The sequence below is a fragment of the Haemaphysalis longicornis genome, unplaced genomic scaffold (genome assembly GCF_048455015.1).
Source record: "Haemaphysalis longicornis isolate Haplotype H1 unplaced genomic scaffold, Haemaphysalis longicornis Haplotype H1 scaffold_1, whole genome shotgun sequence".
NCBI classification, from domain to species: Eukaryota; Metazoa; Arthropoda; class Arachnida; order Ixodida; family Ixodidae; genus Haemaphysalis; species Haemaphysalis longicornis.
In genome coordinates, this window is record NW_027526203.1 from 229479332 (window position 1) to 229506548 (window position 27217).

At 46.3% G+C, this 27217-nt stretch overlaps 1 protein-coding gene across 1 annotated transcript in view; it reads right to left on the minus strand.

Annotated features, from left to right (window-relative positions):
- LOC144142543 (nose resistant to fluoxetine protein 6-like) overlaps positions 1 to 25400 on the minus strand; it is a 61661-nt gene extending 36261 nt beyond the window's left edge. Inside the window, exons 1-7 of the mRNA XM_077674130.1 lie at positions 24804 to 25400; positions 14476 to 14687; positions 9718 to 9829; positions 8165 to 8249; positions 7962 to 8053; positions 3750 to 3929; positions 1269 to 1362 (exon numbers count right to left, since the gene is read on the minus strand). Coding sequence (XP_077530256.1) covers positions 1269 to 1362; positions 3750 to 3929; positions 7962 to 8053; positions 8165 to 8249; positions 9718 to 9829; positions 14476 to 14687; positions 24804 to 25101 — 1073 coding nt within the window. The 5' untranslated portion in view covers positions 25102 to 25400. The remainder of the gene's footprint in view (positions 1 to 1268; positions 1363 to 3749; positions 3930 to 7961; positions 8054 to 8164; positions 8250 to 9717; positions 9830 to 14475; positions 14688 to 24803) is intronic.
- Positions 25401 to 27217: the final 1817 nt, after the last annotated feature.

Sequence of the window (27217 nt, forward strand, 5' to 3'; positions counted from 1 at the left end):
TTTGGCACCCTTCAGTCACCAAAGCATTCTTCCACTAAGCAGAAAATTCGAGGCTCGATTTTCAGCCACGGTTGCCTTTTTTCTCAGAAGACAAAAAAGAATGCTGGTGTTTACTCAGTTGCCTTCAGCCTCCGTTCAGTGAACCCATGGTGTAAAAATGAAGTGCTCTTTTACAGCTTAATTCCTACGTGAGTTATTCTGTGTGTGCTTAAAAAACGAATTCGAATTTCCATCGCTTCTAATGGTGCATTCCCCCGCTGCATGCCGTTCTTCCAAATGTTTTTGGGCATGTATTCCTTGCTTTTCTAGGGTCAAAGCCCCTTAGAGGGTCTGTCTGTCGGCGTCTCCTGTCGGCGTCGTTTCATGTAGGCACGGTAGTAAAACACCGGCACAGTCATTTTCCAACACCTCGCGCTAGAACGTAACGCGTACTAAAATAACCCACCGGGGCACTCGTCTTCCAACAACTCGCGCTAGAACGTTTCATCTCCGTGAGCAAAAACGCGTACTAAAAGAACACACCGGGACACTCAGTTTCTAACGGCTGTCGCTAGAACGTAACGCGTACTACAATAACACACCGGGGCACGCGTCTTCCAACAACTCGCGCTAGAACGTTTCATTTCCCTGGGCAAAAAGGCGTACTGAAAAACACACCCGGACACTCATTTTCCAACGCCTCGCGCTAGAACACTTAGCGCCTCAAATACAGGCGACTTTTACAACAAATGTGTATACCTCTCCCCTCCCCCCCCCACAGTTTCATATCCGTGGGCAAAAATGCCAAGGCGCCAAAAATACACTGATACGCTGTGTCTTTCGCCACTCCCCAGGTTTCGCCTGAGTGGAGATGGCTCGTAATTTTTTTGTTGCCGCTGGCGCACCTACGTTCGTGCACTTGTTCGGTAACCGTCGTTTCAGTCCTTTTATGCGAACGCACCAGTTACACTGACCAAGATCCACCATGGTGGTAGGGCCACCTCCGAACATGACGAGAGCACGTAGCACATGAAAAGGGCCTCACCCCACGTGCGTCAGTCACCCCTCTCCCGGCAATTCGCTCGCTCACGCTTCACTTAGATGACAGGCAGCAACACACTCACGCGTTTGTCCTTGATGAATCACGGGGCTAGCCGGACTCTTGGCATGACCAACGTTGAGTCATTTTCTCTAATTGGCGGCGACATCAAACCCAGTGCACTACCTTGTAGTCCAACTCGACGGCTGCTATTTTAAGACCTCAGGTTTGACATCACCTGTATACGCACCTGATGAAGAAGAAGGTGTCCACGCTTATGAATCCACCAGCGGTAATTGTGTTTTCCCAGTGATCGGTGTATGCCAATATGTTCACAAAACGTGCTGCAATGAGAAAGGCAGTGGGAGAGGGAGGGGAAAAGCCCAAGACAGGGATAGATGTGTCAAGGGGAGATTGAAATATGCAAAGATTCCTTAAGTTAACAAGAGAAACAAACGTGTTTTTTAATATAGAAGCCCAAGACAGGGATAGATGTGTCAAGGGGAGATTGAAATATGCGGAGATTCCTTGGGTTAACAGGAGAAACAAACGTGTTTTTTTAACACAATTACATATGCTTTGCTCTGAGTTTCGCCATAGGTTACTCGATTACTGACTACAGATGAAATAGTTTTAGTTGATTCTAACCAAAAATACGTAACAAAGAACAAAGGACGTGTAAATCAACTATAAAATGCATAAAATAAAATTTTTTTTGCTTATTTAGGTCTTGCAAGCTCACGCTGCCTAAATTGTACCAGAGCCCTAAAGTTCCCGAGTGACTTGGATGAAAATATGAAGTTTCAGGCCCGTTTTAACAGGGGCAGATAGTCTGGTTTTTGAAGTAAATAATAAAGAATACGCCGACCACAAGAGAAAATAAACCAATGACGCTTCGGCACCCCAAACGGGAGCCTTGTTCGCACTAAAAAGTATTTAGTGTGAACAAGGCGCCCGCTGGGGGTGCCGAAACGTCACTGTTTTATTTTCTCTTGTGTTGCGCTGCTGAGCACGAGGTCGCGGGTTAGATTCCCGGCCGCGGCGGCCGCTTTTCTGATGGAGGCGAAAAGCAAAAACGCCCGTGTGTACGAGATTTCGGCGCACGTTAAAGATCCCCAGGTGGTCTAAATTAATCCGGAGCCCTCCACTACGGCGCGCCTCATCACCTGTGTTGCGTCGGCGCGTTAAACCCCACAATCAATCAATTTTCTCTTGTGGTCGGCGTATTCTTTATTATGTACTTTAATGTCATTACCGACCAGACGGGCGTCCGTCGAAGCGTCGATCTTAGTCTGGTTTTTACCAGACCAGCAGTCCCTGTGCCGTGAACGAACGCTACAATACATTGAAAAGAAATAGCGATACCACAAAATCAGCACCGACTATCGAACCCAGCGGAGGTTTACAATTCAGCTACTACCTATGGGGCTCCAATGGTGACGTCAGGCGGGCAATTCCCGCCCGCGTTTCGCCGCGTGACCCCATCAAAAGTGGCCATCTATTCAAAAATGACGTCAAGAGCTTAAAGTAAAGCCCTGTTTTTCCGCATCTCTTAGTTTCAGCTGTTCCTGGTAGTGAGCGGGAAGTCTGATGATTGCCCTGATACTGGGCAAGCCTTACAGACGCAGAAGAAATATGAATGGCGGATAACGTCCTGGGCTGTTCGAGGCAAGTTCCTCAGAGATATCCGAAAGGAAAGAACCAAGCGCATTCCTCACTTGATGTCATTACTGAAGGACACCAGTGTCTGAACTATAACCGTGATTTGGTTTCCTTTTTTTTCGGAGACTTGTGATATTTAGCTTTCGTTTAGCTTGCTACTGAAGGTGGCAAGGCATAAAGAATCCTTTGGGCGTGAGGAATCGTAATAGCGCAAACTATACAAGGGACGAACTCAGAAAGAGGACAATTGACCTTTTTTTCTTTTTGTCCTGCTGTTCTGGACAACCATTCGTCCAGTGCCTTTTTTCTTTATTCTTTGTCTTAATTTTTACTTTTTTAGTTCCTGCGTAGTGGGCGTACGCTTTCATCAATAGGTCTTATTAAATGTTCGGACGCTTTTCTCAAGGGTGATTTTCTAAATCAAGATACTGAACTTGTGCACACAACATCAAGCTAGCGCGAAGCTCGTTTGAATTATCATCACACATTTTTAAACCACTTTGATTTCAAGGGATAGTTAATCAATTATTGCACATTTATTAGGTGCGGAAAAATATCCGTGTAGAGTACATGTCTATGCCTTTCCACTTTTTGTTATTTTAGGGAAGACTTCATTGCCGCTTCTCTAGCGAAACGTGACACAACTTGTTGGCACTGACATGTCTATGACCATGAGAGGCGCCCACGTGCGCCCAATGATTGCGAACTATCTTAGTACTGTGGCTCTCACAGCTGCAAGCTTCTCTAAGGCGTAAAGCTGAAGGTGTATCTACCAGTGTTAACCAGTACCAATCCCGCCACACTTTTAACCTTCAGGCAGCAGGTTGGGAAAGCAAGTGAGTACTTGGTGTTACGAGGCAGCCAGCTGCTAAAGAAATGTTCAGAATTTACTACCCCTACAGCGGAAGCTGAAATCTTTTAAAGAAAACAATCGAATGCTCAGTTTAGTTGGTGCGAAATTGCAGCGAACACCTTGTGTCCCACGTTTATAAAACAGGGGTTAAAGCGACATCTATAAAGGCAGTTAGTAGTTTAGCATTTGATGGCAGGAACCCCTGCCCTGACGCACCCCACACATCCGATGGCGATCCGTAGCAGTGTCCCACAACTACCCAGACTATGCTGAGGAACCGGAGGCCGTGCAGAAACCTGTAGCAGTAAGCCTCGGAGCCCTTGTCAGTCGCCACACGCAGCATCATCCTCGTGTTAGACACCACTGAGAATGGCATCACAGCGGCAATGAGAACACCTGAAAAGAGCAAGGGTTGTAGGCGTGAGACGGGGCGGCAGTTCTTACTCCAATCCCAGAGAGTAACTATGATCACGATTGTTGTGTTGGTCCACTATGCGCTGTCGTTGTTAGTGGTTCACGATTTCATGCATGAAGACAAACAACATTCAAAATGCATGGAAAAGTGGTCTACGAACCTCTATTTCGTTTGTTTTATTTTTCTGAATAACAGTTGCAAGAATTACATACACAAAATGGAAGCTCGTGAGACACTTTCTGCGATTGTGTTGAGTCGAGCCGACGTGCTGCGGCAATTAATATCCCGGAAATTTTCCCTCCAAAAACACACCTACCCTCAATTCCTAAAGTATCCCCCACCCCCTCTTGCAGCCCCTCTTCCTGCTCACCCTCTTTATAGCAGGGGCTCAGGAAAACTTTATGTCAAATAAACGCACTTGAATCAATAAATTTATAGCCCTGATGCTTTGCTGTTGTTGTGAACTACGCTTTATCAGCAATTTTAAATACGACGTAAAGATACTTAATAGAAGTTTGTGCTGGTATCATAAGATGTCACTGCTTCGAAATGAAATGAAATGAGCCATAGTTCCGAAATGAGTTCCGAAATGAGCCATAAAGTGTCCTGTGCGTCATTTGTTTCTGCGTCTTTGGGATATGCGGTGCCTTGAATATTTCCTTGTGATGTCCTGAATCCCGAAGCTTTCAGTTATATAGGCCTAAATACAACTGTCGATTTTAAAGCATCCTAGATAAATCAAGAGGGTGTTTTATCATTTGATCGCGGTTCAGCACATTTAGGACTGGATGTTACGCCAGTGCATTGCTCAGCACGACACAGAAATCTCACACATACTTTTAATCGGGTTCGACATCTTGTTTGCAGGTTCTATCAACCGATAAACTTCTCGATAGTAAATAGGAATTATCGGCTGCGTCGGAACGCCTACACAAAAGCATAAACCGGAACTTTCACCGTAAACAATTGTAAGTTTTGAGGGCGCAGGCCATGCGACGCCATGTCATGCTATGCTGTGATGCGGCGCCCAAATCATAGCACGACAAATTATTACAAAGTGCGCCACCCGAGCCACATAGCTTTGTTGGTATCATGTAATCGAATGAAATTTTACATTTTTAATATTCATTCTGATATTTTTGTGTTCAAGCTTCATCTGCCCTTGATAACACACGGCTTTCATGTTCGCCTGAGCTGTGAGAGCGTATAGCATTTCACACACCATCAGCCTGGCAGCAAATAATTTTCGAAGTATCCAGCAACCTAGGAGGACGTTTTAAGGCATTTGTAAGCCTGCGTCTGCAAAACATGCTAAACGCGTGGGAAGAATTAAGCTTGAGTTAAAACTCTATATCATGAAATTTCAATGAGTCAAGATGAAGCGTCTTTATTAGGCAACTGCTCCATCTATCAGAATGCCGTATTAGGCAAAAGCTTGACAGTTGTTCGATTTAGCTATTCTCAAGTTTCCGGTGGCAGACCCATATCGGCAGCCACTCTGTTAAACGGATGGTCCACCTGTTGTACCGCATGCGCATGATGTGCCCTGCCCATGCATATTTCCATTTCTAGCTTAATTTAAGCTAGATTGTCCTCCACACGAGTCATTCCCTAACCCACGCAGTTGTTTTCTTACCCCTAAGTGTGACTGACCCCTGGCATTCGTCTTCCCATTGCGCGTTGGGCCGATCTAAGTTTCCTTCCAAGCAGCCCAGTGAGACCCCAAGTTTCTGCCCCATACGTCGTTACCGGAAGAACGCATTGGTTATATTCCAGCTTTTCGGGTGACAGGGGAAGCAGTATATCAGAATTCCTACCAAAATTAGGCCACCCCATGCTTATTCGGCGGGTAATTTTCTTTATATGATTGATATCAGCAGGTATCACTTGCCAAAGATAGACTTAATCGCTTACTGTTTCCAAGATTATGTTACTTACCTTCAAGTCACGTTCTTTGGCATGCGTATTGAACATAACCTTTGATTTTTTGTTATTTATTTTTAATCATGCAACCAAACTTTCCGAAAACGATTGGCGAAGCAAGCTATGTAATTTCCAACTGGTTTGTCGTCTGCAAACCTTAGGTGGCTCAGATATACTCCGTTTATTCATACCCCTTTTCCTCCACTTAAGCTTTCTGAACGCACCCTCCATACAGGCCATAAATAATTGCGGAGAGATTGTGTCCCCTTGCCGGACCCCTTTTCTTGTAGGAAACTCAGAGTTCGTTGATGGAGCAGGTGGTCAGTCGCAAGACAACGGCACTGCATAGCGACAGTATGAATTACCATAATGCCTGGCACGCTCTTTCGTGTGGTTATATATAATTATGTGTGTTTGGTATACCATCAAGTTCAAGGTTTAGCCTTGCTTCTGCGAACCTGGCGGTAATGAGGGTTTTACGGAAAAAGCTCAGGCTGGCGGAGAGCACAAATTGATGATAAAACTCAGGGTAGTAGAAGCAAGGCTTCCAAAACTTTCTGAACAAATGACAACTGTGCAGGAAGTAACTGCTAAATAGCCAGTATCGCGGAGGAAAGATCAAGGGACTGTATTTCCTCAATACCCAGTCTCACCTCAAACACGAAGTGATGCAGCTTAACGTAGAGCGATTGTCTAAAACTGCGAAGAGTAGCTATTTTAAGAGAAAGTTTGGCAAACACAAGTTGCAGAGAGAGAAAGAGAGAGAAGGTTTCATTGGAAAAATTCGGTAAGGGTAGGGGAGAGAAAGCTATGGCCAACGGGTGGCCATCCTATTCCTGTAGGCCACGTGCTGCCGCTGCCGCTCGAGAGACGACGGCAAGGAGGAGGAACAAACGTTTATTTTACATATTTAGAGCAGATGGGCGGCCGCCTTAGTCCAGGTAGCCGCGTGCTGTCGCTGCTCGGGTGGCCCGCTGGATCAGGCTTTGCTGGTCCTGCAGGTCCGAGCTGGTCAGCGCGCATTCCCACTGCTCGAGAGTAGGTGTGGGGAGTGGGGAGGGGTGGTGTGGGCAGAAGAATACCAGGTGGGGGGTTGTGTCTGGGGTGTGGCAGTCACGGCAGTTATAGGTGAAACGGCTGGGGGAGATATGGGAGAGGATGGTGCCGTTGTAGAATGTATTTGTTTGGAAACGTCGCCAGATGCGGGATTCTTCGTTGGTGAGTGCAGGGTGTGGGGGAGGGTATTCTCGGCGGGTGTGGCGATAGTGCGCTAAGATGTCGGAGTAGGTGGCTGGTAGTGGGTGTAGCGTGTCAGTCAGGGTGTCCAAGTCGCCCGGCCTCGTCGGGAGTGCCCGGAAGTGAAGTTCGCGGGCCGCAGCATGGGCTGCTTCGTTCCCGGGGAGGGAGGCATGACCTGGGGTCCAAACGATGGTCACGTTAGGAGGTGATACTACGGCTTGTAGAAGCTTGAGGGCAGGTGGAGGAATTCTTCCAAGGAGGTATCTTCGACAGGCTTGCTGCGAGTCCGTGATAATTATGAGGTAGTCGCACGTTGCTGTATGCATTGCTAGGACTATTGCAGTAGCTTCCGCTGCAGATGGGGAGAGGTGGCGGTATGTGGCCGCAGTGTATAAGGTGCCGTTGGTGTTGGTGACCACTAGGGTTGAGTGGGAAGTTGAGTGAGCGATGTCGGTGTAGCGGGTGTCGTTGTCCGATGAGTACTTCTTATGTAGGTAGTGAACACGAGCGTTGCGACGTCCTTTGTTGTACTCGGGATGCATATGCAACAAAAAAATATTTCGTGTTTCGCGAACAAACTTTAGACGATCATCTATCTGTTGCTTACAGAATTCAACTTTGACCTGAAGTTTCACACGCCAAAAGTACACCTGAGCCACGAGGAATTTCGTAAAGGAGGACTACGGGTTTATTTGGACGTCCTTGGTGTCTTAAACATGCGCCACCCGAGATGTCATGCACATAAGCATATTCACTTTTCGACTTCGTCCAGCCGCCCCGGCAGGGAATGGACCCGAACCCTTAGCAGCCTTAGCCGCTGGCGGCGGGCGTCATTTATAAGGACCACCTACCTTTGACCCCGTCTGCCTGATCCTTTCTGGAGCTGCATACGTCCACGGCTGTTCCAAGCACAAGCATCAGGCTCAAGGATCCCAGAAATGCACTGAGAAGAGAAGGGCGCACATTATTGAAATCTCAGGCAACAAACGTGTGGCTAGTTGATTTGTTCGGGGTGTGGCCCCAGAGGCAGAGGAGCATGCCAGTCTTTACTTACATAATAATGACTTGCGGCTTTGTCATAGTAGGGGGCACTGATGTAACGCAGTTTGTGACGGTAACCCCCAGAGCTTGAGGAAGCACTGGAATAGCGAAGCAAAACAATTTGTGTGAGTTGGAAACATAATTTGTTTATATTAAGCACGCGAATTGGAAACATTTCCGCGGAACGAAAATTGCATCGTAAGGAGTCGTCTACCAAAACCCGTCATGAGAGTCATTTTTATCACGAAAAGCAGATTATTATCTTGGAAGTCGTCTCTACAGCTAGCTGCAGTTTCGAAATGATATGACCGACGCTGGTTATATCAAACTGAGAAGAAAAAATAAAATCTTTACAAGAAACACAAGTAAACCTTCACATTTGATGTAAGCCAATTGCACAATTTAACGATATACAGGCACGTTGTGGTTGAAAAATTTGCCCTTTTAAGCAAACGTCATTTTTCGGACAAATTACGAGCCACGCGTAGTCGTCGATGTCACGTTTTTATTGCCGATGGAATTCGCACCTCTGAAATTTGGTTCGACACTCGATGTACCAGTAACCAGTATGTATTTGATGTACCTAGAGCAAAAACAATGAATCGCAACTGAAACACATCATCATTCAAGGGGGCTGCTCATAATGGCTGCGCACTTGAATCGCCATTTCTACTCTTTAGAGAAAAATTACCTAGTTAAGATTAATTTTTGATATTTTGCCAAGTGCCCTCAGCATACTTTCTCGTTTACGAAATTGTATACGTAGAATGGGCCGAATGTCTCCATTTCTGCAAGGATTTTGTGAAAAGGGCTCAAGAGGTTTGCTGTCTCACCTTTGTACAGTTTTTGTCAAAATTTTCTAGGCCACGTTTTAGGTTTATGGGCCACAAACAATTCAAAGCCAAAGCTTAACGCTCAACAGTGACCAGAATATTATACGACAGTAAGAGAGACCGGCATTTTCTCCAGCTTGCTGGCATAAAACGTTCCACCCTAGCTCAAGAAGTAAGCTTGTACACAGATAATTTTTTGTAGCTTGTGTCTGTTTTTCCATGGCCTAGAAAATTTGGACAAAGGCTGAACGTGTGCTTAATATTTCTTCATAATTAATTGAGAGGCGTAGAGCAAGGCCAAAAATTAGTCATTTCTAAAAGCCAACACTTCATATTTCCAGTTCACTAAAGCAATGTCTTTAGTCTTGCGCTAACTTTGTGTTCTTGCATTCATTTAGCGGCCCTCGGTTAGGTGCTCTCAAGAATACTACCCCAAGTGCGGAAAGCAGCCAAGTCAGCATGCAGTTTTGGAAAGTGAAATAAGTTAACACTTTCAAAATTATCTACTACCATCGCTTTTAGCGTCGATTGTGTAGAAGGAAACAAGCGCAAATCCAGCAGTCCAGCATAAAGGATGACCAGACAATCATTACCTTGAGGAAAACGTTGTTTTCCTCGTGATCAGCCCAAACTACCTCCACCTTAATGGAGCAAGCGTTGGGGTCGTATTTCAGTGCGTCGGTATTACGCATTTAAGTGGGTCCCACAAATGGACAGCACAGCGATGACGTACCTGCTCTTAGCAGCTTCTGTAGGTCTTGCTCACTGCAATCGTCGAGCATGCATAGTCCGAGGCGTAGTAAGGGTACGTTGGACTCGTAAGCATGTGCCTGAAATTTTTCGACCTGCGGGGTAAAAAAAAAAGATAACACCTGAGCGTACATCCCAAGCGCTCGTTTTAAAGCGTAAGCTTTCCTAGTGGGACCGATGGCGATCTGTTCAAAACCAATGCCTTTCCCCAAAGACCGGTTGGTCGACTGAAAAGCTCTTATAAGGTATCTGGACACACGGCACGTGTGTGAAACCTGGCTTGCTCTGTGTTAAAAGGGTTACTTGAAAATCTCCTAAACCAAGTATCGGTATACATTTAGATCGTTCGCAGATGCGTTTGGTTAGTGCCCGAAAGATCGTCGCACGAGTTCGTTCTTCGCTTGCGATTTGGGTCTTTGAAGGTTTGACGATCGATTGGACGAACTTTCAGTGAAGGTTGGACGGACTTTCGGGTTTTGCGCTTCTCTCGACTTTCTTTGGGCAGCGATGGTAATTCTGTGGTCCATCCTGGTCCAAGACAGAGAGCAACAAAGATTCTCTCAGATCGAGCACAAGCCTTCCTTTAAAGTACTTGGTTTACCAGTGTACGAGGCTAGTTGGGAGTCAGCGCTCTGCATGAGTGCAGCTTTTTTATCCGTATTTGTTTCTCATTTTCCTCCAAGGCCATACAAAAAACGACTCCCCTAGCTTGATATCAGTTTAAATAGATGGGAATGTTGACAAAGGCTAGTTACAGCTTTACAATTCCATCATGCTGCGATTAACAAAAAAGCAAATGACAGCCGTGTCTGAGCAAGATACCCGATACATAGTGACCGAAAGCAGAATACGTGTTGCGCACTACATCACTCTTGGTATGTGTTATGAATTACGAAAATTGCGCTAACAGGACAAACAGAGGAAGGACGACAGACAATGCGCATTGTCTGTCGTCCTTCCTCTGTTTGTCCTGTTAGCGCAATTTTCGTAATTCATAATTCAACAACTAGCCCAACAGCACATTTTACTGGTATGTGTTACTCTGAGGGAGTGTAACACTTTTCTAGGCTTCAGAGAACGTGCACAGCGTTTTAAGTATGCGCACTGGCTTTCTGTGGTCGGCCCTCCGATTTCCTGCGCTGGAGATGAAGAATTAATCAATAAATATACTAATTATTATTTGTTTAGTTGATTGATTGATTGATTGATTGATTGATTGATTGATTGATTGATTGATTGATTGATTGATTGATTGATTGACTGGGTGATTGATTGATTGATTGATTGATTGGTTGATTGATTGATTGATTGATTGATTGATTGATTGATTGATTGATTGATTGATTGATCGATCGATCGATTGATTGATTGATTGATTGATTGATTGATTGATTGATTGATTGATTGATTGATTGGTTGGTTGGTTGATTGATTGATTGATTGATTGATTGATTGATTGATTGATTGATTGGTTGATTGATTGATTGATTGATTGATTGATTGATTGATTGATTGATTGATTGATTGATTGATTGATTGATTGATTGATTGATTGATTGATTGAACTGATATACCGCTTTGAAAGCTATTACACGTCCGGGGGTATGCGCTTCTGTCGTTGAGCTCGCTGTTTGCCCCGATTGGCGGGACAAATCTCATAAAACATTTGTGACGAAGATCCCAATTCAGTTTCTATATCTATATCGCACATCCGCACTCCGGCGTCATTTCAAACCAGGCGAGGCAGAAGCGTCCGTAACAACGCGATCTGCGCAGACATCACGTAAAAATATTTGCTTATTAACCGGCCGGAGTGGGCCTGTCGGCAAGGCACCGGCTTCACGACCGAGAGGACACAGGTTCGACGCCGGCCCCGGAAGTCGCTAAGCCAATAGAAGTAATATTGCAACTTTCGCAAGACACGTCAACTGCGAGTTTTGTAGTAGTTGTGTTTGTGGCTATTTTTTGGCGCATATTTTTTTCAGCATATCGCAAAAATAATGCACAGAAACAAAATTATTCAGTTGAAGTGTAGAATTTGCCCCAAAATATCACAATCCGGGGTCACATTCCTCAGCGTGAGACCAGACCAGCGGTGTTATTGCAGTAGAGCCAGATTCGCTACATGCCACGAAAAATTTGGGACTCAATTCTTTTTCGTTGAGTGTCAAGAGACTTCAATGAGGGAGTTGCCGAACGAGTTTGCGTATCTTGTTTAAGGGGCGAAGCCCCTTAAGGGCTGGGGGTGTCAGCATCTCATGTCGTCGTCGTCTCATGTCATCGTAGTACTATGTAGTCACTGTGCTAAAAAACGATACTCATTTTCGAACGCCCCGTGATAGAACGCTTCGAGCTTATGACACGAGACTTTTACAGCAAATCTGTATATACATCTACCCCCCAACGGTTTCATCTCCGTTGGAAGAAACACCAAGGCGCCAATAATACACTTAAACACTGCATGCTTCGCCAACCCCCCCCCCCCCCCCTTTGAGTTTTCACGTTAGGGGAGATTTTAATTTTTGGATGTTGCTTCCATGGAACTGAGATCACTGCAGGCAATGTAAGAAGCGAGCCGCTCAGGCATAACTAAAGGCTGCCACTCACGGAAAGAAAGGGAGCTTGCCGCCTTGACTACAATCAGTCAAACGTTTGCTACTTTCTCATTTTGGCATTCATAAATAACGTCCGGAAGCAACAACTGAATCATAAAGCATGCCGTGGAAAATAAGGAAATACTGTGACCACTAAGGACTCTAACGTGAGCTACAAGGTTACACACATTGCAGCTGTGTATTTCGCTTCCATCATAAATACCGCTCCCGTTTTGTGGGAATCGAACCGAGCCCACGTCCATAGAAACTGGACGATTTAGACATTGTGTTATTGTGGCTCGTTCATGCAGTTTTTTTCTTCGCCAAAACTTCTCTTGCCAGAACACCTAATACTGGCAGAAACAGTAATTAATACCCTTATACGTACCTTAACATTGTCAGACTTCAAGGAAAATTTTCTCAAAGTCGGGTCAAAAACTTGCGAGGTTTTCTTTTTTTTTTCTTCCGACGCTAACAGTCCGTAATTGCTTGCAGCGACCCGGCCTAGAGGCTCAATGGCTAAGGCTTCGTGCTGCTGACCCGAAGCAGTCGGGTTCTAACCAGGCCACAGCAGCCATTTTTCTGATTGAGGCGAAAAGCGAAAACGCCGGTGTGCCGAGATTTCGGGGCACATTAAAGACCCCCAGTGGTCAAGCCTTCCACTACTCCATGTCCCATGTGTAGCAGCGGTGCGTAGCCCCGCTCCCACCTTATTGCTTTTAGAGCAAGTATGCTAATCTGAAGTAATTAAACACGAAAATATTGCGCCAATTTCGAGCTTGCTGAGATTTTTTTCTGCAAGCCGTGTTCGACGACTAAATAAATTTCAAATCTTTCTTCAACCGCACTCTGAGATCCGGCATAATTATTCAACAATACATACGTGTCTTTGAACAAGGACCTAGGATGTATCATCGCCCCCATTCCCCATTTAGCTGCCATTTCTCACAGTTCTTCATTTTCTAGCAGTGCAAAATTGAAGGCATGCCAAGCACACCCCTCTGGTGCTTTTTCCGAACGCATTCTCCTCAACGATAAATCATCAAAAATGCCTGCTGACAATTCAGAGTGTTTGAATTTTTTTCAGTACGTTCCCATTGGCTCCTGTGTTTTCTGTTATTCTGTCGGGCTATTATCTCGTCGAAAGTCCTACGGTTGTTTCTCAGGTTCATATTATAGGGTTTAACGCCCTGAAGCTACACCTCGGCTTTGTAGCGTGCCGTAGTAGAGGTCTCCAGATTAATTTTGACCACCTGGTGGGGATCTTAACGTGGGCCTAAATCTCGAACACACGGGCGTTTTCGCTTTTCGCCTCCATCATAAAAGCAGCCACCACTACCGGGATCAAACCTGCGGCCTTGGCCTCGGCAGCACAGCGCCTTAGCCGCGGAGCCACCGCGGCGAGACCGCTGCTCTTCCAGCCTAGCTTAGTCGCATTGGTGGGGAGGATACGTTTGCCTGTCGTCGTTTGCTTTCATCCAAATTTTATTCTCGGATTAGTGTACGCCCTTCTTAGTATTGTAATTGCTGGCAGCAAAACAGAAATTTACGGAGGATGCTTAGAACTTTCGAAAATTGTACAGACAATTGTACAGACAATGGTGCAGGCAAGAAACCCTTATTGGTCCTTCTGTTGATCTTCTGTTTAACTCTGGTGAACTTTGCGGTCACTCCTGTCGCCACTTGACCAGCCTCCTTCATAGCAACCCCTGAAGCTCGTTCCTCTCGCTCGCCATCGCTATACACCGTAGTGGAGGACTCCGGATTAATTTTTGGCCACCAGTGAGGATCATCAACGTGGGCTGAATTCTCGACACGCGGGTTTTTCGCTTTTCGCCTCAAAGAGAAAAGCAGCCACCGCGGCCGGAATCGAAACCGCTTCCTTGGACTCAGCAGCACAACGCGCCTTGGCCACTGAGCCATCGCGGCCGGTCCACATTGCTTCTCTCAGTAAAATGACAGTTTGAAGCATCTTCAAAACAAAAAATAAAAAAAATGCTGCCAAACTTCTGTGTCTGTGTAGGTACCAACGTTGCACCAATTAGCAATACACACAGTTTTCGGGATTGTAATATATGCGCCATGCAAGGGGTAGAACTGTTTGTTATGAGTGCAAGAAATACTCGGACGAAGGAGACTCAGCTCACCCGAGGGTGGGTCATCTGCATGGCCCTATTGATGTAGTCGTCCAGGTCCGTCTTGTTGCCCGCGTACAGCTGCAAGTTGCAGTACTGTCCGCGCACCTTCTCGTTGCCATACTCGTCGTGCACCACGGTCTCCACGCACTCGTCGAAGGCGCCCAAGTCAGTACGGGTACCTTGCAGAACCCCGTTGGGGTACTTGCCGGACGCGTCGAACACTGCAAGATGTGCAGGAGTCGCATTTGCGCCTCCCGTTGAAATAGAAACCCGCACCCAGCACACTCATGTACCCGTGCGCCGCAAAGAGAGATTGTGAAGCGGCAAGCCCCGTCAATCGAATGGCGCTGTTTTGTATACACGCTGTGCTCAATCATCGTTGGTTACGGGGGGGCTGCCCACGACGCTTTTCTGCGTTTACCTGTTTTCATGCGTTAACTTCCAAGAAGACACAACTGTTCCTCGTCATTAATTAGCGTTAAGCAGGGCTTGTGAGTGGTGCCACGAACGTGGCAATCTGTACAAGGTTCTGTAAAAAACGCTCAGCTGGCGTGGCCTGGAAGTTTTGTTCAAGACGTGCTGCGACGTGCCCATGCAGCTGACTGGCTCCGTGAAAAAACTTTAAGTCGTGTTTACAGAGATCACGAAAAGTAAAAAAAGAACGCTTCGCGACCTGTAGAGTTCGGTGGTAGTATACACCATAAACGGCCTCGCATTCGCTCCGGTGAAGTGGAATGGTTCCGGTGGTGTTGGCTGGCGGTGATTTTAACTGAAGGAGCTAGCGCATAGCTTTTTGCTCACCGTGCGTGCGGCATTTCTGCGTTCCTTTGCATCTTCTTCTGAGGGGTACTTCTGTGGGTAGCCACGTCTCACAGCAGCCGCTAAAGAAGACGTCTCAGAGTCCATCGCATTCATTCATAAACGTACCCAGTTGTGTAACTGCGTCTTCTCACTACCATCGACGAGATGACGATGATGATGATGACGACGACGACGGTGGTGGTGATAATGATTATGACGACAATGATGACGACGACGTTTATGACGACAACGATGATGACGACGTTAATTTTTGATTGCGTCATTTTCTTCTCTCGGTTACTATTACTGAGAAACGTGGCGAACCACCTTCATTAGTACTACATACTAGTACTACAGTACTACATTAGTACTACATTTGCAGAAACTCGCTTTGCTACTTTTGTAATTAGCATGCTCAAATTACTCCTATGGACATCCAGTAGTGCTACTGTGTCCTCTTATTAGCATCATGGAGATCATTTTCCTTCGCGTCGTTTTTCTTATTTTTTTTCTTTGTCTTCTTGGCCCTTGTTCGCCCGTGTACGCCCTACATATTTGCTGCTAGTGTAAACGGGCGCCGCTAGTTTCGTAATTGGCATGCTAAAATTACTCCTGCAGGCCTCAGTACATACATTTAACACATGTTTCTCTGACGAAGACCACAACGCATTCACTTGTAAGCTAGAGACAAGAATCGGCCATGATGCGGGGTATGCGTGCAAAACTGACGTTCTGTAAGATCCGGGTTCGTATCCCGGAACCCAAATTTGCTCTTATTGGCTTTTCGCTTGCACTGTCGGCCACTTTCGGACCATCGTCTGGGTCATGTCGATGGCATACGCGGAAATTTTGCGCAATGGGGCATTTACTGCTTTCGCATTAAAAAGCTTAGACAAGATTCACCGCCTCCGCCACTAAAAATATTGTTTCTCTCCACCAACTTGCTTCTCTATTCGTAATTTGTAATGTCAGAAATCGTAGTGCGAAATAACGTATCAGGCAACGATACCTGCTTTCACGCTTTGAAATTTTTCGGCGTTAATAAGCAACTTCTGATTTTATGAGTTGTATATTTGTATAGATGGCGCTGTAATATACTTGTGGAGCCCAACTGCCGTTTACATTTCAGAGTCCCTATAAGACAAAAAAGTAGTAACGTTTACGAACCTTACGCACCGCTCGATGAACTTCCATGCTTTCTTTTTTTTTTTTCATTTACTCTTTAAAGCGCTTTTAGGCCTTGCGTGAGTTCATGTAACAGCTCAGCGACGTAGCCATTGCAAGAAAGCTCTGATGGTCAGACGTCTCGCCAAAGGAGGGAGGCGTAGGCCGCGCTTCTTTTGGCCAGTTTTTTAGCACTCCAGAAACCGATGGAGGTTTTACACGCTTTGATTTATTGCCTTAAAGTGACAGGGGAAATATCAATAATAAAACTCTCTGGAAGGCAAGACGGGTAGAAATTCAAAATCTGCCCCGGATATTAAAAATTTGTGTTAAGCATATTGTTAGAATCAGTGTGCAGCATATATATACCAACTGAACCAAACTTTATTCGCCATATGTTCTCCAAAGCCAATAATTCTCACTGATCACAGCGGGCACGGTATTGTAAGTGAAACGATGATATTTGCTGTGAACCAACTCCAGCCCAGTAGCTCATCAGCAGAGAGCTCGACAGTAGCGCTCAACGCTATCGACGATTACCTTTCCCGCTCTGACATGATTTATTCAATTGAGAAGACCCCATACATTGGGATGCGCAGTACGCCACAAAACGAAATTCATCTTCCACTCTGTTTTGAGGGAATAAGCCAGAGCGGACGGAAAGGCCAATGCATGTGCACGGAATGGCTGTGCACGAGGTGATCACAGTTGGACAGTAGTTTACCGAGCTTTGCTAGGCATGGCACAAAACAACGCGTCTGGTGAAGGTGGTCGACTTCCGCATTGGAGGCGCTTGCACAGAAGTATGCACAGCCTGGTATGTTCGCTGCTGACGTCAAGCTTACTGTATACAGCTCTTTCTTACAACCTTCTAGTTCGGCACTAGACTCAGCTCAAGGTACTCCCCAATGAAGCCATACGCATGGTGACAGGCCTTTCTGAACATACTTGAATCGAGGAAATGCATCGGTGCACATAGCTACCATACTTCGTACTCCTGTAAAGGCTTCGCGTCAGGACAGGAAAAACGCCTGAGGCCCAGAAAACAAGTAAGGACACTACTGGCCAAGCCGCCTCAGAAATTCCATTAATCCCGGCAAATGTTTCTCCCTGTGAAGACACCAAACTTGGAGAAAATGCAACAATACCCCACAATACGGTCCCCCTGACATCCGCAACGCCGTGTAACCTTCGCTAGTCACTATGTGCAACACGTCGCTGGGCATCACCACACTGGAAGCGCGTTTGCACGGACGCAGCCCTTCGTGGGGCAGAGGTGAGGGAGCGTTATTTTACCCCGCACCCCGCTCAACCATCACAGAATCCGCCTTCATGGACGACGCTGAAGTAGACGGTCATGTAGAGCTAGAACTCCCTGCTATTGCACGGTCCGTGCATCGTGTTTCAACCGAAACTATTTCTGCGCGCATCGATACCTACGCAGACTGCCAACTTGGACATCGGGCCTCCATGATTCGGCACAGGGCCTCATCCTCCCCTCACCACATCGTTGAGGGGAGATCACTCTCAATCATCTCAACCAGAACCCACTTCCTGAAGGTCTGCCTATAGATTGGATTCACTGGCGTGGCGCGCATGCCGGCAACCATGTGTGTCGCCTTATCAGTGGGGACGCGCGGCCACCCTCATGGCGGCACACGTATCAGGCCGTCTCACCGAGATCAAAAGATTACATGGCGAAGAAACATTGGTGTATTCCTTTCACTCTAAGTGACATGCCACAAGTGTTCCTCGCCCCGGCGGAATGCGCTATCAGGTCTCACGCGGTTCCGCCGCGCACATTCGATTACGGAGCCGGGGGGTATCGAATAGCGTTGTTTTCGCCACACCCGCTCTCGGAGGGATTTCGTTTCGGCGGCCCGTTGTCCACGCGGGCCGCCGCCCTGGATTTGGATGTCGCCCGGCTTTCGCCCTGCTGGAGTGGGCCGTTGAATACCAGCTCCCGCTCCCCATTACCCGTCTGGTGGCCACACTTCGTTCCAGCGAACTTCGAAGTGGTTGGAACCGCCGCATACTCTCTCGGTGTCACAGCAAGCTCACTCGCCTCCACGCTTCACCGTTTCCTTCGAGGCTTCTCGACTCCCGGACGCAGCGTGACGCCAGCCAGCAGTGTTCGAGGCTTGTCGTGTGCGACGGGATCAACCACAGTGGAACTACTCGTCTTTACTCTTTCCTCGCCTTTCCAATCTTTACATTTCTCTATTCTATGCTAGCATGACTTCAAAATGTCACGGCTATTATTCACATCTGTTGACGCCACGGCCTAGACGACGGATGCGAAGTGCTCGAGGGCAAGTAGAGAGCCACCTCGTAACGTGAGTGCGATTAATAATATATCTGTTGACGCCACCACCGAATATCGGGTTGAAACGCGGCAGGCGATACACGTTGATGTTTGTTTTCTGCGAGATGCGGGCGCAAAGAACATGCGCAGGCACAGTGGCCACGGACATGGCGGTTTTCAGTGTTGCCAAGCGAAGCAATCGCCCGCTAAACTTTTCAGTGACTACCACCTATAGGACGAAGGATTCGCAGGAAAGAAATTTTTCTGGGAAAATATTTGGAGCAAGTCATATGAAAATGTGAACGCGCCAGAATTGATACTTCCGTAAACGCCCGGCACATTGCCCACGTGCGGGACCCTGACACCTGCGGAATTCCCACCTGAACGTCTTCCAGGCCCACCAGAACCACATTTTCGGCAGCCCGGACATGGGCCGCTATAAATAAAGTTTGATCTCTCTCTCTCTCTCTCATGTATACCACGAGGATGGCTTGGTGGGCTAGTTGGTGTAGCATCATAAAGGGTTGACAGCGCATAAACACGACGACACAAGGAAGAGAAGACAGGACAAGCGCTGAACTACAACTGATTTTTTATTTCGCCATGAAAGACATATAAATTGTAGTTCAGCGCTTGTCCTGTCTTCTCTTCCTTGTGTCGTCGTGTTTATGCGCTGTCAACCCTTTATGTTTCTCATGTATACCCATGGAATGCTGTACATCAAGTCCGTTGAAAGACGGTTTCATTACTGAACCAAGGGATTTGCTGAGAAGGCGTTTTTAGAAGAAACTTAGATAGATTGATTAATTGTAGGTTTTAATGCGCTGACGCTACACAGGCGATGAGGCGCGCCATAGTGGAGGGCTCCGGAATAATTTTGACCACCTGGGGATCTTTAAGGTGCGCCGAAATCTCGAACACAGGGGCGTTTTTGCTTTTCGCCTCTATCAGAAAAGCGGCCGCCTCGGAGGGGAATCGAACCCGCGTCCTTGTGCTCTGAAGCAGAACGCCATAGCCACTGAGCCACCGCGGCGGGTAGAGGAAATATAGGCGTCATTGTAAGAAATTATCAACGCCTGGGGCCTTTAGTAATGTCGTTGTTGTATGCGGCGAATGCCTGACACATCAAGCGTTATAGACGGACAGACGGGTTTCCCCGTTAAGTCCACGTATAAATGCTTAATTAATTGGTTAAAAGCGACGGTCCGGATGTCATTTCTCCGCATGTTTATAAACTATGTAGTAATCCTACTTCTATTTATCATTAGCTAATTACTACAAACATTAATCGGCTGATGTCTTTCCAATTTGATTGGAAGATGCTACAAATTGGACCAATCCACAAACGTAATTCCAAAAAGGAAGATGTTAATTTCCGGTTGATTTTGTTGATATCAATAGCATGCGCAGTCGACTCGTCTAATATAAGCAAAGAACTGCCTCTTACCAAGCAAGGAATTGAATTCTGACGCCATTGACGAATGGCGGTGGGTCTACTATAATTTTCCTGGTTTTCACTAAAAATACCATTCTGACTTTACCCTCCTCCTCAGGTAATTTCAGCTGTTTATTGAAATTTAAGTCAGATAAGCTCGATTTAAATTATTTACAGCAGCGTCGCCAGTGTATTCTTTCAACGGAAATGCATCCGATTATGTTTATGTGGCTTCAGGTTATCCGCAGGGCTCTGTTTTATTTCCATTGTTGTTCTTGATATGTATGTATGATATACCTATTTAGGCATTTTATCGCTAATTCGGATTTTATCGCTAATTCGGCTTTTCGCAGGGGAGGTGATAGCGTCGTGTATCAAAAGACAAGTAGTGATGCCTTCGAAGATATCAGCACACTACGAAATGACTTGGTGTGTATTTATGGCTGGTGTATGACGTGAAAACTGTATTTGAACTCTATAATTGTAGAAGAAAAAGACTGAAATTTCATTCCAAATAAATGATGTTGAAGTAACCGCGCAAATAATGTATAAATAGTTGGATATTTCGGTGTCATCACACTGTTCATTAAAAGTAAGTAGCGTTACGTTGTCGCAAAAGCTGCGAGAGTATTAAATTTCTACAAAAGAAGGTTTTGCGCAGCGAAGATCAAGACAGTGACCAGACTGGGAGTGTATATTTTCACTGCGCTAAACCTGTTTTTGTAGTTATGAAATAACTCGCCCAAGAAGAAGTTTTATGAAGTATTAAATTTCATTGAGCGTAACTCGGGAGTTTTGCATCAACGGCTATTTAAGGAACTCCGTGTGTGACGTGTATTCAACCAGCTTTTCAATACACCTCCGCAGTCTGGTATCCCGTAATGGTATACTGCCAGTGACAAGTTAGAAAACATTCAGTACAAGGCAGCAAGGTTCGTCCTCGGACGATATATGGTGAATAAGTTGTACTTCTATGTAAATAAAATTCAGTTGGTAGCTTCTTTCATCGCGTCGCAGAAAATTGCAATTGAAGATTCTATATTTATTATAATAACAAAACGGGAATACGAAAACGATACTTATTTGCAGGAACCATGTTATCTGTAACAACAAAATTAGCATTCTTCAAGGCTTGCGAATTACTGAGCAAGGCCTAGAATCTTTACCAGTTTTTTTTTTTTTTTGACAAAGCATTACTTAGAAATGGCTTTCACTGCTGAAAGGAGTCGACTATAAATTAAAACCTCACTGTGAATATGACCATAATTTTAAACATGTGTCACCGTAACGCCTTGGGGTGATGCAGCTATGGGTTGAATGAAGAATAAAGAAAAACGAAGGTTTCTATAGCGCTCAGGGAGGGACATCTAGCGTCCAGGTGAAGCTACTCAAGGCCCTACGGCACGAAAAAAAAAAAGAAAATTGCTCCGCTCCGACAAATGGCACATACTCCGTGCTCTGTTTACCGAGAATGAATAAAGGCTCCCACACTCTGCTCTTTGATCTGGCGGCTTCCATTCTTACCTGCTTCCTCATTTCGTTACTTCATTGCAGGCTTGCCTAATCAGATGGGTCATCTTCGCATTTTAAGCCCTGGACAGATTTCTCGCAAAAGATCAAGGAACTTTTTGTGTTTACAAATAATACACTAATTCTACACAGAAATTATATACGCGCACGTTTTCCCCTTAATAATATGTGCGAAGAACTTACACACGAAATCTGCCCGCTTTGCTGTTCAATCTAAACTGCGCGCCCGCGCCTTGTCATCTTATGGCGAGTGGGTTTGGTGTTTCATAGTTCTGAAGTTAGAATGGTCATGCCCGGTGGTCATGCCGTATCGGACAGGGTGAGATAAGAGGCGCTGCCCAGACACGAGCTAGAGGGTATAGCTTGTAACAACCTGGCCGATATCTGCGGCTTACAATACAGGAAAGCTTTTTTTTCTGGGTGTCTCCCCCCCCCCCCCCCCCCCGCCTTCCTTTCCACCCCCGGTAAGCAGACTGTTAATTCACGCGCCATTAAAAGAAAATACGGGTGCGTTCGATTTGGGTTCTGTGTTCTACGACGTGCACATGGTTGCGCATTGTTTTTCTACGTAGATATAATCCAGCAATGAGTGTCTATAGTGCGGTCATTGTGTTGCAACAGTTTTTTATGGCTGCATTTTGTTGGTGTGAACATGATTTCTCAGAAGTGTATGCAGGTTAATGGCGGGTCAACGCTTTCTTTCAGAGTTTGCGTTAACTCGCCCGAAAGGCAGGGCCTGAAGCATACGTGTCCGTGCTTTCTTCTAATATATGGGTTCCCAATTATTGTCTCTGAACTGAAACGAATTTTTTTAATGTCTAAGGAACATTCCTGTCTCGAGGTGAGCCCAAGAAATAAGTATACATTGAGTGGAACTTTAAAGTTCTTTTCTTCTCCCGCCGATGTGTGCGCGAAAAAAAAAATCTGTGTAGGGACTAGAACTTTCGAAGTTCTTCTTTCGTAATCAAGTATTCTGTACCTAAATGTGTATTCATGGCTGTAACTTTTGCGCAACTTTAGACGGAGACAGATACAAAAACGGACACGAAGACATGTATCTGTTTCCGTCTACAGTTGCGCAAAAGTTACAGCCATGAATTCAGAATACCAACTAGTCCGCCTAACCGTGTTATTGTAAATGTGTATGTAGCACGTTTTTTGTCCTATGGTACAATATTGTATGCCTAAATTTGCATATGTCATATTTTGGCTTAGCCCAATACTGTGTACATAAAATGTATGTGCAATATATGAGTGTAGTACATGTGTTTTCATGACTTCGAATCAAAGACGTCCTCGTATGAATTTTGAATAAATGCAAAGCAAAAAGAATGTTTGTGTAACACTCCAATTAATGTCGCCACAAAGACAACAATTCGACACCAGAAAACATACTATTACCTACATGTTTTCTTCGTTCAATTATTCAACACGTAATGCACACATAAGAAACGACGGGCGGCGGCCATTTCCAGTCATCGCCGCCGCTCGTCCAATTTTCGCGCCTGGGGCCATTGCCGAGCGGCCCATGAGGCAGCGACCGGCGGCAGGCGCGAAAGTTGGGCGAGCGTCGGTTTTAGGGGCCGGCGCGCGGCGGCCTGGCCTGGCTGCCGCGGGAAAAATGACGTCAGCAGCGTCCGCGACGTCACCAACCTCCTTTCTCCCCTCGCCACTCGTTGCCATGACGATAAGTGCAACGTTTTTTCAGAAGCCACGTACCACTAGGGGAGGGTTTGGCGCTGTTGTTGCGAATTACGCGGGACCACGGTGGATGCTACAGAGGCCGCCCCGTGTGAACAGTTCATTCTGCGCGCTGGCATCACGCAGTGAAAGCATGCCGTTCTGCATCGCGCCGCGCCACAGGGCAGATCGCATTTTGGAATCAAGCTGCACGATCGTCGCTGTCATTCGCAGAATTAGCTTTGCTGGTGGCATTGATTAATCAACCGCATGCACTGTGGTAAAGCTGAACCACGAGATTGCCTTAAAGTGTTGTTAAAAGAATTGATAACTTGGGCGGAAAGACAACTTTTTCACTTCCAAATGTAAAGAACAATACAGATCACCAATCGATATCTTCCTTCTTTCTAAGAAATTCTACGCAGTGGCAACTTATCTCATCCTAGAGCGATCAGTGAGAGGCTTGTGTAGCTTCACAATTTCATATCGCACGATCGTTGTCGAGTCGTCCCTACGGGAACTGATTGATTGATTGATTGCAGGGTTTAACGCGCCGACGCAGCGCAGGCGATGAGGCGCGCCGTAGTGGAGGGCTCCGGATTAATTTCGACCACCTGGGGATCTTTAACGTGCGCCGAAATGTCGTACACACGGGCGTTTTTGCTTTTCGCCTCCATCTGAAAGTCCCTACGGGAACTTTTCTTCGCCATTCGTGAAGTTTTCCGGTATTGCTTATAAGCCCGTTCAAAAATGGCAGAATTTCCAGGACGATGGCGAGGGTGCGGAGTACGGATACTCGAAATGATATCCAGGTTGCGCCCCGAGTGACATCCGATTTGCTCCCCGACAGTCGTTCGATTTGAGCTGTGAGTTGCACCTTGATTATTCCCTAAATGAAACTGCAACTCACGGCTCAAATCGAATTTCGCTTGATTTTGGCTTGATGGTGGTGTGCGCACCGATGGACGCGGACGGACATTGGGAGGTCCTAAGGTACTCCGCACCGTTACAGGCGAGGGAGTAAGCCGTTTGACGCTCGGGCACTAACTCACGGTCGTAGCCCAATGGGTAAGACGACTGACACTAACTCTGCCTGGTCTACCAGACACCGGCTCGAATCCTGCCGGTGCCTGTGTGATTTTTTACGACTGTAAATGCTATGGGCACGGACGCGGACGGACATTGGGCAGTCCTAAGGTACTCCGCATATAAAAGCGTATCACGCGGCTCACATCCTTTCATCAACTACAAAGTCTGACCGTAGTTAACTGCTACGGCAAGATCCTTGCGCTGATGAAACTTTGTCAATGAGGCTCAAAAATTTCAACGTCCTGACAATACTTTCGCTACAAATTCACGCACATTCAACGCGGAGAGCGGAAGGAATGCCGCCAACAGTGCACTTGGGGTGAACTCACTCACTTCTCATCGCCCACGGTTCCAGGTTCTTGATGCCACGAATAAACTTGAGCAGTCCCAGGGTGCACTCGGTCGACAGTTCGGCGCTCAGGAGCTTCCGCTTGAACCCAGTCGATGCCCCGTCCAACAAGTTGGCGATTAGCTGTTTGAACCTATCGGCGTATTTCGGCTGCGGTGGCTCGGTCGCCGGGGCTTCTGTCCTCGCGTCATCGATCACTGACGTCGCACTGGTGCACACAAGGAACCCCAGAACGAAGATCCACAAGGCTGGCGAAGAGACCGAGATCACTGGGGACATCATGTTGCCCTCCCCCTACCTACCAAAAAATCCTTTCAACACAACTTGCGAAGTTAGCGAATCCACAGAAGAAGATAGATAAAAAAAACTCCACTACATACTTCGCTTTCCTCCCGAGCTATTGTTTTAAGTTGAAGTTCACGACTAGATCAAATCAGCTTTGCGACCCTTCCGGCCGAAACACGTTGGGTGCTCTAAACGCGAGTGGTCGGGACAGCCCACAACATCGCCAGCGGACGCCCCTGGTTTCACGAGCGCCGATTCACGTGTGGCGGCCAAGGCGCCCATTTGCCGTTTATCGGCTTATAAAGCCTTTCACCGTGACGTCTTCACGGTACGTTGTCGGGGCGCCAGCGACCTCTCCACAACCTAGGCGGAAGAGCGCGCCAAAAAGAAAACGATCGGATTTATTTTTCCTCCCGCGCGTTTTTCCCAAATGACCTTCCAAACGCGTAGCGTGGCTCGTTGAAAGGCGGCTTGTTCTGCGGCTTTATTTCTCCATTCGAAGAGAGCCCTCCGAACGACAGCAGTTGGCGCATGGATACGTATACTGGCGCGGACAGTTAAATAGTACATGGTTCGCAATTAGGTACAGTGGTTCCGTGAATGGAGCTAGCGCAAGTGAAAGTGGAGTTCTTTTCTTGTTAGTCCCTGACTGCAGATATATTGGTTTCACATTCATTTCTTTTTTATTTTTTCTCGGAATTAATACCCTTGTGACACTGAAGTAAACTACACCTGTAAAAGGAAAAACGAAACACTCGGACTTTTGTACTTAGTGACCATGCCTTACTTGAAGTTGAAATCTGGCGTTCTTTTTAAGCCATAGCTTATAGTATTTTAGCCCGAGAACTATCAACATATCCTTGTTTTTCTACCATTCTGTTTTGTAACCTATCATTTTGTCAAACAAGAACATTAAAAACAACAACGAAAAGTTATAAGCTTGGCGAGTTTCATTCGCGTGCTTTCCCCCAGCCGTTTGATTTGTTTTATTTGTTAGAGTAACTGAGATAGGTAGCTACTAATATCTTTTTTCGGTGAAGAAACGTGTTGGAGCGTACGTTTTTTTTTTAATTATAGCGGCATGATCATCCTCACTAGGGCAGCGCCCGTCACCATCATCGCTACCGCTCCACAATACTCATTATCCACAGCGCCTGCTGTGCGGAGCAGGTACCTCTCACGGCCGGTGCCGTGCATCCGTGCTGTATCTCTCACCTGCCTAGTGCTCTACCACTGTTGATATAAGCTCATCTTGTCAGTTGCAAGAGACCCGATCGCAATTATGGCTGTCTGGTCCGTGAGAAATGATTTATATATTTATTTGTAGGTCTTGACACCGCAGCTGGTTGAGCTAATTGTGTAGTATGCGTTGGTGGCTTACATTACCGAACGGGTCTCGGGGATAGAGAGCAAGAATTGCTCTTGTTTGTTTTCGCGATTCGCTCAGGATCGCCTTTTCTTTAAACTGAAGAATAACATCCCGGGCTCAGAAATTTACTAAGTATACGAAGAAGGACTGCGGGATTAATTGTAGCTTCTGAATGTACGGTTGAAGGTGATTTAGTACTACATTTTCGTAAAGTTTCCCATGGAAAATCTGAGTAACATCAAATTCCGATAAGGTCTTCAATCCTAGTGGTTTATTCGGCTTATGTATGCTCTTGACATCGGCGTGTTTCGATTCCGCCCGAATGATGACATTGTCCCAGTAACAACGAGAACTCTGTGAGCCGTTCGACAGAACCCTCGTTGAGGTTCCGTGTGACCTTGTTCCTGATTTTAGCGAGCTTTCGTCCACTCGAGCATCCCGATGATATTTGCCTGGGTGGACGTTATGGATCGAGAATCGCCACAAGAAGCCGCTCCGGATCTAGAAAGGATTCCGACCACATCCAAAGGATTCCGACCACGTATGCGTTGCCAAGCCGGATACCATTAATGAAATTGTTTGATTGTTTGTTCATTTTACGCCCTCCCCGTCGGGCCGCCTAGATGGCAGGGGCAGAGCGCTCGCATTTTCTCAACGTTGGGAGCCTGTCACATTGATAGAGGGGTCTGCTCTCTATTTCTGTATTTTTAGACAAGCAATAATAATACTAATGACCGCAGTCAT